At 33.0% G+C, this 10,788-nt stretch overlaps 1 protein-coding gene across 1 annotated transcript; it reads left to right on the top strand.

Moving 5' to 3' along the window:
- Positions 1-2,910: 2,910 nt before the first annotated feature.
- On the top strand, positions 2,911-10,366 carry LOC126736467 (NEDD4-binding protein 1-like). Its single transcript, XM_050440845.1, has 5 exons — positions 2,911-3,148; positions 3,581-3,869; positions 3,919-4,128; positions 4,185-4,406; positions 9,984-10,366. The coding sequence occupies exons 1-5, from the start codon at positions 3,031-3,033 to the stop codon at positions 10,186-10,188; spliced, it is 1,044 nt and encodes a 347-aa protein (XP_050296802.1). The 5' UTR covers positions 2,911-3,030; the 3' UTR covers positions 10,189-10,366.
- Positions 10,367-10,788: the final 422 nt, after the last annotated feature.

Here is a 10,788-nt window from a genome sequence, read left to right on the forward strand (position 1 = left end):
CTTTCGGCCAACATGTAGGCCAAGAACTTCAAGAACTGCCTTTTGAGATACTGACTGGCCATATATTGCAAAAAGGTGATACACACTTTTCAGTATACACACTTTTCAGTATAATCAGGAGGTTAGGCGGTCAAGTAACACTGAAGTTTTAAGATTGACACCAGAAGGACCCGTGAGACCCTTACAACGCTTTGGGGGATTAAATCCAATATTTCATGGAATAGATACTTTTCAGTATGATCATGAATCGCGCATTGGAACTTTAGGAACTTTTGGAGATATTGCACATGAAAATTTCAAGTCAGCATAGCTTCTTCCGGCTGCTAAAAAGCGTAGAGTTGCGCCGAGCCTCTCATGTGGTGATATTGCTTTTCTCATAACAGTATCCATCCTTTTGATTTGAGGCCTTACTATCTGGAGCAATTCCATATAAGTTTCTTCGTCCATACGTAAATAAATGAACCAATCTTCAGGTTCTAATCGAAGCTCATTTAGTAAATGTAGGTGTGATAATTCCTGTCGCTTAAGTAACCACTCTTTTGACCACTTGCAACGTTTTATCTTATTTACTTTTTTCTTTTTTGCTATAATAGCAATAGCAGCCGCATACAATAAAAGATCATCAGTCATCTTAATTTTGGACGTTTAAATTGATCAACAAAACGAACAAGAGTGAATAATTAGTGGTCAAATGAGGAATTCAGTCTTGCCGTACAACTTAAGTTTGCGCAAGCAAGTTGATGTGTATGACGGGGCGTCTATCCCGGCCTTTAGATTGGTTAAAATCCTACTTATCAGACAGGACCCAAAAGTAAAGTATGAGTCAACTGTGTCTGAATCTATTTTAGTGAAACAAGGGGTACCACAGGGGACTGTTTTAGGGCCATTGTTGTTTCTTCTGTATATAAATGATATAGTCAAAGTTGTAAAAATTTGTAAAATTACATTATTTGCTGACGACACAATGATATGTGTCGTTGGTAAGTCGAGTGTTTTTTTTTATGTGTAAAAATAGTGGAAATTCTATGGATATGGCAAAAAACATAGATTCATTTTGGTGAATGTGAAACATTTTAGTATTAATATAAATGGCGTTAAGCTACAGTATGAGCAATATATAAAATATCTTGGAATAGTATTAGATCCTCAGTTGAAATTCTATGCTATATTATTATACTCATTGTGATTATATATTGAGAAAATTTAGATAAAAATTAGATATTGGCAAAAATTTAACAACGTATACGAAATTATTACTTTATAATAGCTTAGCGGCACCCCACTTACAATACTGTTCAACTTTATTGTTCAGTATACCCAATTATAAAATACCCAAATTGCAGATAATACAAAACAGAGCAATGCGCGCAATCCTGAAATGCAATAGATATACACCTGTGATAACCATGTTAAATGCCTTGCAATTATTCTCTGTAAAGCAAAAAATAATGTATAATGCTATTATATTTATATTTAACATTAAAAATATATGTTACCTACCTACATTTGAGATAGGGTAATTGCTTTATGTTCATGACTATTATACCAGAACCCGTAATGATTTCCTCCTAGTTAATCGATGCAACGCTACTAGTCAATCACAAATGTTGAACAGTATTCTGAATAAAGGTTTGTTAGAGTTTAATCGACTGTCAAAAAATATTAAAGAATGTAAAAATTTTAAAAATTTTATCCTAATTGATTTATAAAAATAATTGTTTTTTTGTATTTATCTCTTGTTTTGTCTGAAACTATGACTATTTTGTATGTAATGTGTTTATATATTAATATGTTATTAATTGTTTTATATTATATGTAATATGTTTTTTCTACGTTTTATATATAGTATTTTAATAATCCTATTTTATAGTATCTTTTATTATTCGATGTGCTCCACAGTTGAAAACCGGAGGCTGCGATTGTCCATGGAATACCGAGATGATCTAAAATATCTCCAGGAAAATAACCGAGGTGCTTTGTTTAGCTTGAGCCAATAAAGACGACCTAGAAAACATGTGTCGAAATAATGCTCGAAACATCAACACGATCGGATCATGAGATGTACTATCAGCACTACCATCGAAGGTTCATATATCGCAAAGAAAGCGGAGCGGTTTAACTATTTAATTATGTTCTATTATGTAAGAAGGCAAAATAAAGGCAAAATAAAGAAAACCTTTGGCTGCTATAAGATGTAAGATAGTGTAAAATACTAAAATAGATAATAAAGAAACTTAACAATTCCTTGGGGCCTCTAAATGAAAACTTCCACATATAGATGACACTACTGCTACATAATATTAGGTTACTAAAAGCTTAAAGCACAGATGTAAATAGATCCGCACGGTGTGCGGAGATGTAGTGCGGAGCTATTTACATATGTGCTTAAAGGTACCTTCGCCCCTTCGAATAAGATCACTAAAAGGTCTAAAGTTGGGAATAAAATATAAAAGGAAAGAATATTATGGATTTGAAACAAAAACGTTAAGTATTCTGTAGTGGGGATGCGTCTATTGGGAAACCGTCATAAATGCAACGTCGTGGAGCAATTGGAAAATGTCAGTATTCTCTACGTTGTATATTGTCTATATTCTCTCACGTTGCCTCTCACGTGAATTTCATGACCGCGTGAAAATTAAAAATTTCCAGACTAAACTTTACACAAAAGAAAAATTACCTGACTATTCTTTGAAATCTTTCCACTTTTTTATACTTACTGTTGTGTTCATCTTTTACCTTATTCTCTTGACGGAGCTAAAAATTGGTGGAAAAATATAGAAATTTATCACAGAATAGAGAAACGTATTTCCTTATATTTCAATAAAAACTAAATTTATTTTTAGATATAGGTGATTTTGAATGAGAATAGGTAATGATAAATACATAATCAATTGACCAGCAAGGTGCTATTTTACCTGTCATTTATGAATTCCATCAAATTTTGACATGTTTCTACTAACATTTTACATATATTTTTTGAAATAAATCTCCATTTATTCGCGGTAAAAGAATTATTTTTACACTTGAAATATGGAAAAACAAAGCAGGGACAGCAATTCTCGCGATATATCTCGCCTAGATAAGAGCCTTTTACCTTCCGCGAGTGAAGCACCCATAAGAAGCCCCGTTCAGTTACCTGTATCACATGGTAAGTCCCTATTCTTATACTATCCTTTTATATGAGCTATACTGCTTGTGTTACCGTAAGTCCGGAAACTAATTAAACTTTGAGACATACAATAAGTGCATATGAAAAAGACCATTAAATCGGTTAGTATCGCCATATGTAGACATATACCTACCTATAATATAGAATCCTATTTTTTTCAGTATATAATATAAAAGTTCAATAGGTAAACTCATCATTAACCGATTTAGCTGTTTAACGATAATACATACAGGGTGGTTTTTAAATTTATATTGAAGAATATTAAAATAAATACTCCACTTTATGGAAAATAAAGTGTTCGAATTAGCTGAAATATGTTTTAAAAACCTTTTGAAAAATATTGAAATTTTGAAAAATATTTTTTATTATAACAGCATTTATATAAATATTACTATTTTTAAACAACCACAGAAATTGCTCCAAAGGGCAGCAGGGAACACGTGGCAAGACCACAATCAGCTAAGGCTTCCCACTCCAGAAGACCTTCTACTCCTACCACTCCTCATAAGGAAGAAAATCCATCAAAATCAAGATCTAAAAGAAAATGGGACAAGGACTTTTCTGAAGCAGATTATCAACACAAAACAAAAAAGAGTAAAAATGAACGAGCAAAATCAGTGGGAAAATGTTTGCATGTTTCACAAGAATCACATAAGCAAAAGAGTTCTGAAATTTCTTGTAAGAAAGACGGAAATAGACGGTATAGCGGTATTTAAATATATTTAAGGATTTTAATAGATTATTTATAGGTCAAACAAAGAGCTGAAAATTAAATTTTCAAAATCAAAGAAAAACCTGGATACTAAAAAAAAGGATCTTGATGCAGGCATCTTCAAAAAAGAATACAACAAAAAACTGGATTCTCTTAACAAATTTGGAAAAAACTTCTATTGTACTCAAACGAAACCTCGTCAAGGTTTGAGGCCTATTTATATTGATGGCAGTAACATTGCTTTCAAGTAAGTACTAATTGGTATTTTTATAAATAAGTTATACAAGGAATTGTCTAATTTAGCCATGGCCAAAACGAAAGGTTTTCGGTAAAAGGCCTGCAAATGTGCATCGATTACTTCCGGAGCAGAGGACACCCAGTAAAAGCTTTTGTGCCCCATTTTAGACTGCGAAAAGGAGAAAGCACAGATCCAGAATTGCTGCAAAAAATGGTTCAGCAGAATTTGGTAGTAACTACTCCGACCCTATATATTCAAAATCAGAGGAGAAGTCCCTACGATGATTGGTAAGATTTTCATATTAATGATATCTACTTAGTTTGATGAAAATATTTATATGGATGGAGAACTCATTTTGGTAGAGGTACGAACTTGAAAGTTTGAAAGTAAAAAGCAAACATTGTCTGCAGAGCTATGATGGCTGAAGAATAGGCAGAAAAGACTGCTGAAAGGCGCCATAAGAGTAATGGTTTGGAATGGAAAGCCTATGTAGTAGAACTCCTTTAGTATTTTACCAGGCCAATTAAATGCTTACAGATATATTAATAAAGTTTTGAAGCCATTTTTTATGCAGTACATTCAGTAGTGTTGGATAATGTTAGATTCTGCCAACAAGATAATGAATGTCACCATACTGCAGCAGTTACATTTAAGTTACTAGATCTAAAAGGTGTCTATACCAAATTACATTAAATCACCGCCAAAAAAAAGATCTTTAAAAAAACACCAAAGCAAATTCATTTTTTTACATTATGAAATAATAAAGACTACAACGAATTAAATCGGTATAAAATATATTCTTCAAACTTTATTTTAGATTTTCTTTTCATAATAAGCCCTAGGCATCACAACCTTAAGTACTAATAATAATAATAATAATGCCTTTTAGTTCAAATTCAAACAGATACAATAATATTATTGAAAAACAAATAACACTAATGCCTTAACCGTGGCGCAGTCTAACTTAAGAGCTACTCTACTAAACTAGGTATAGGTATCACAAATCTCTCTTTCTCTAAGTAACAGATAGGGCAATTAGAGAAAAGAATATACAAAATTGCGCACCAAATTATACTAAAAGTACTAAACACAGATTTGATCAGATAACAACTACTACCATCTTATTCCACTTTTACTACTAAACACCAACTAACCTTAAATGTAACCACTAAACTGCACCAATACTCTATAATGTGATACCTACATTATACGAATCGATCAATATCAACTCTAACATATTTTTTAAAAGAGATCGGAAAAGATTTTATATGCAGAGATATTTTATTATGAAGTTTCGCTATGTTGGAACTAAAAGATCTTTCGATAATAAAAGTTCTGTGAAATGGGATTGTTCTTGAATGTGTATCGCGAATATCGATGTATCTCAGAGCAAAACTTTATTTTTCACTATAAATAATCAGAGCACTTTATTGCAATTATTTTATTAAACAAAACAAATGAGTGAAAGATACGCCTCTCATCCATTCTAAGCTAGTGCCAGTCTCTTAACTTAGCTGATGCTCCCTGCTTTCTTCCGCGCAGACCCTCAATCAATCTTACACAGGGGTTCTGTAGTAGTTGAATGCGGTACTTATCTCTTTCTAGCAAACATGAACTATAAACCACCTCCCCAAAATTAAAATGAGAGAGTAATGAGGAGTCGCAAAGCATTTTTTTCAAAGATTGCGTAAGTAAATGTCTATGTTTAAATAACAGTTTTAAATTAGCAAAGACCCTTCTTATATACATACTTATGTATTCAGTAAATCTTAAATTATTATCTAAAATCAGACCTAAGTTCTTTGCGGAGTCACTAATAGTAAGTATATTATTATTTAAAGTCAAATGAATATCAGCAAAATTTATATTTTGTGACCGGGTCCTACCAAAAAGCAACATCTGGAACTTAGAAGGATTGATATCCAAGCAATGCTTCTGAGATACCGAAAGAAGCGTATCTAGGTTATGGTTCAGTTGACCCACAGATTCCAAAAGGTGGTCGGGCTTAAAAGATTTGTAAAGCTCCGTATCATCTGCGTACAAATGTATTAGGGAAAATTGTATGTGTTTTACCATGTGAAATGTGAAGAGCGAAAGCCCCAAAATTGATGCCTGGGAAATCTTAAAAGACAGTAGCTTAAAATCAGAAACCTTGCCATTAACTTTAACCTTTTGACTTTGACTGCCCTGTAGATAACTTGCCATAACATTACACTTACTAATGGTAAAACCCAAATATTTTAAAACTGCTAGAGGAAGCGTGTGATTTTATCCAATGCTTTTGAGTAGTCAAGGAGAATTAAAATAGTTACCTAATTTATCATTTTCTATAGATTGGACTATATCATCTGTTGCTTTTAAAAGGGCAGTTGAACAACTATATCCTGCTCGAAACCCGGATTATATTATCGGTAATAAATTATACCGTCGAACATGTTCCCTTACTTGATTATTGAGTAGGTTCTAAAATCTTTAGCTTCGTCAAAGTAACAAATCTAAAATTAAATATACGTGAATATGGTAAACTATTATTTGAGTAAAAATTCAATAAATCTGAGCCTGGAGTAACTTTCGAAATACTTACAAAATAGTTGTTTATATCCTCGGCGGACCAGTGGGAATAATGTTATTAAATTTTCCATAAACATTTAGATCTCTCATTTGTTTCCAGTTTTCTCCAGACCCATTCAATCGGATTGGACTTTCAAGATACCCCTTCTGTTTCGCCTGGTTGTTGCAGTAAGATAACTTCTTAGCTGTGTATAAGCTTTCCAGTCTTGAGCAGATTAACTTTTTTATATTTAATTAAGGTTTTTTTTTGAGTGACATTAAATATTTTAAATTAAGTGTAATCCAAGGCATATTTTTATTAGTAATACATGCAGATCTTTTGCGAGCGTAAATATCAAAAATTGCAATTAAAAAGTTAGTGAATGCATCCACTCTTGCATTCATATCTGGCAAATAAAACACATAAATAAATAAATAAGTAAATGGAATAGTTTGAAGATTTTCAAGAAAACTTATTAAAATATTTAAAATCTCTGTATATATGAAGAAAAGGCTAAGGTTTTATCATATTGTGGGACATTTCACATCTAACAAAACAGTGATCGGGGAAGTTTGAAGAATTCTGATCAACACTTAAATAACATATTCGACTAGTGTGAACATATAAGTGAACAAATCTAGAAGTCTGTTACCTGCTAGTCCATGGTGGGTAGGTTCATCCACCATTTGTTTGAAGCTATAAAATGAACAAGAAGTGCTCAACATCATTGGATTGCAAATTTATCATATTGACGTTAAAGTTTCCAACACAAATAAAATTCTCACATTCGATTAGCAAGGCTGAAACGTTTAAATCGAATTCGTCAAAAAAGCTATTAAGACCACCTAGGAGGTCTATAAAACAGTCCAATAATATATATATTACTACCAACCTGAAATTTTATCCAGAATTGTTCCGAATGACTATTATTTATACAATTAATCACTTGAAAATCATAACTTCCCCGCCCCGCCCAGTAGTGCGATCTCGCTGGATCAAGTTATAACTTATTATTCAAAATATATGTTTTAATATCATTAAATTGTCCTAAAAAACAAAAACTAAATATGAACAATAAGTTCATAATTAGTTTTTAAGTAAATAACTCTCTCTGTTGAGTTCCTATACCAGAAACATAAGCTGTGCTTTTTCCCTTTTTCGCTCTGGATTGTCTGGATCTGATGATCTTCTTCTTCTTCTTCTTTCAGTAACACTTCACAGTCCACTCCTGGACATAGGTTTCCCCTATATTCTTCCATGTTTCTTTGTTCTGTGCCAGTTGGTGCCATCTGTTGCCCACTTTGTTTTTGACATCATCGAGCCAGCGTAACTGTGGTCTGCCAAGGCTGCGTTTATGTATGCGAGGTCTTCATTGAACGATGTGTATTGACCATCTCAAGTCGTCGGGCGACGTGTCCTACCCAGCTCCATTTCAGGTGGGCTATGCGTGTTATGACGTCTTCAAGTTTAGTTCTTTGTCTAATACTCTCATTTGTGATATGGTCTCTCAGGCTTATTCCTAGCATCATCCGCTCTATGGCTCTTTGGGTGGTCCTAAGCTTGTCCTTAGCTGATTTAACAGTGAGTGTCATGGTTTCCATTCCGTAAGTCATCCCGGGCAGTAAGCAGGCATTGAAGACCTCTTACAGTAATCTGATGTATTTTACCACCATTAGTTTCTTTAACTTCTGGACATAAGCTCTGAAACAGTTTTATTAAGCAAATGTCTTCGTTTTCATATCATTTCTAATTTTAGCTGATTCATGAACATTTAAGACGGATTTCAGTTTTTGCACCTCATTTTTTAGTTCCTGATTGTCATTTTAACATCTCGGATACCATGCCTAACAAAACTTTGGACCGCTTAAACTCATCCTCGTACTATTCATTTAAAAAATCCATATCGATATCAAAAAGGATAACGATCCGCTTTGTTGCACAGAATGCGCTTCTCTCTAACGAGGCGATGTATTTAATCGCCAAAAATGGGTCGAACACCTACGACTTATCGAAATCATAGAGGCATTGCTGTTCCAGAGTGACTTATCCTCCTGCATTATTCGTGCTTTCATCTCTGTTTTAAGTATTCAAAGTCTTACTTAAATCTTATAAATATTTTTATGCCAATTAAAGAAATATCCTCCATGTTCAAAAATGGCTTAAAGCAATCAGTGTTGGAGTCCAACTTATATTCAGCCGGTATTAATGCGACGGTCTTTTGCCCGGGATTCCCCGGATTTCAATAACTTCACCCTCCTTAGCACCGCGAAGCAAGCGGTGATTTCCATATATGGTCATGTAAGACCTATCTGCGCTCTCAGTGGCTAGCGGCATATTGGGAGAGAAGATCGCGGATGTTGTTTTGGATATATAGTCTTCTGCCGACTGCCATAAGCAGAAGAACGCATTGACATTGTTTTCAATCCTGTATTTTAAGTGAGAATAAATTGTCATTACCAGTCTGTTACCAGTGTCTTAACCAGCAGTTATTATTTTGTCATAGTATATGATGGCCAAGTCATTAAGGTCCCAACAGTCAGAAGTTATAACAATTAGCTATAAGTGTTTGAAAAATTCTTGTAAAGGGAAACAAAGCGCAACAGGTGCCTGCAAGTTAATTTTCATTATGCTGCTGTGTCTATTTGAGTACCAGAATGGTTGAACAGAACTTTTCCGAATCAATGAATTGGAAGACGCAATAATTTTTAAAATAATTTTCACTATTTTAACTATTAATATTTATTTGGATTTTGTTTAAAATTTTAAAAAAGGGGAGAATTAATAATTAAATAATTAATAAATAATAAATAATTTAAACGTAAAAATCAAAGTAGGCCTATGGTTATGAAATTCGGTATTCGGCCATAATTTTGCATTCTAAACAAATTTTTCTTATAAACTTTTTTTATATCTTGCCTAGAAATACTACTTTACCTACTCATAAAATTTTACAAATACTCGTATCAAGGCATGCTTGATTTAAAAAAATAAAAATTTGCTAAATTTTATTTTTTAATCAAGCAGGGCTGGATGCAAAACAGTCAAATTTCAACTACAAATTTTTTTGTCATTTTTACGTATAAATTCGCTCATCCTGGGACACACTGTATATTTTAATCACTGAATTCTAATAATTTAAATATTATTTACCAATATTTGTTGTCAGTAATCCAGGCGAAGAATTTGAATTGAAATTTTCTTCAGTTTTGTTAATAATAGTCTAAGCAAAACTGAGGTAACGCTACAAATATTAATTATTGACATGTAAAAAAAAACTTATTTAGGTTTTCTTTAAAATTATCCTATATTATAGGTATATCGTGCAATCAGCTGCTGCGAATGGGGGAATAATAGTGTCGTCAGACGGCTTTCAAGACATACTAAAAATGAATCCAAATCTACGTACAGTCGTGGAGGAGTGTCGGTTAGTCCCCACATTTGTAGATGACATGCTTATTTTTCCCGTAGATCCTCACGGGAATCGACAGAACACTCTGGATCAATTTTTAAAATTTTAGACGTGCGGATTTCAGTCCATTAGAAATTTATTCATCCGTGTGTTGTACTGTCACTATAATAACTACTTAGACGTGATATTGTTCGCGGGTCTTAAAACTATTATCTGTGATACTCTACATTTTTTTATTAATTATCTTGTATATTTATTTATATATAAATACTTTTGATGTAGAAAAATATATTTTTTATTTATACACTGCATCTAGGTCAAATACTAGGGCGGTTAAAGTTTTTAAGCCGTCTACCTCTCTATACTTACTAAATTATATACTACTAAATTATTGTCAAAATTGTTTACGGGGTGAGTCGGGAGGATCGCACCAAACTCCAAGTGAGTATTGTACATGCGAAAATAATTTTTAAAAACTTCATATGTTCTTATCCGTTTCTTATTTGTTTTCATTCTCATCCGATTTCCACACGGAAGAAATCTAGACAAAACCGTATTTATGAGAGTTTTTAACAACCTTTAAGAGACCGCAACTCTGCCCACTACTAATATGACATCTGAACGAGCCACTCGAAAAGCTTTACAAGAAGTAGAAGATATTCTAAATTTGGTTGAAGATGATGCAACGATCAGCTCACGAAGTATTGCT

The sequence above is a fragment of the Anthonomus grandis genome, chromosome 5, assembly GCF_022605725.1.
Source record: "Anthonomus grandis grandis chromosome 5, icAntGran1.3, whole genome shotgun sequence".
Classification (NCBI taxonomy): Eukaryota; Metazoa; Arthropoda; class Insecta; order Coleoptera; family Curculionidae; genus Anthonomus; species Anthonomus grandis.

What these genes read in the sequence shown, in the direction of transcription:
- LOC126736467 (XM_050440845.1), top strand. Translation starts at nt 3,031, where the DNA reads ATGGAAAAACAAAGCAGGGACAGCAATTCTCGCGATATATCTCGCCTA. An exon ending in AAGAAAGACGGAAATAGACG is followed by an intron (nt 3,870 to 3,918) that starts GTATAGCGGTAT and finishes GATTATTTATAG; the next exon opens with GTCAAACAAAGAGCTGAAAA. An exon ending in GGCAGTAACATTGCTTTCAA is followed by an intron (nt 4,129 to 4,184) that starts GTAAGTACTAAT and finishes TGTCTAATTTAG; the next exon opens with CCATGGCCAAAACGAAAGGT.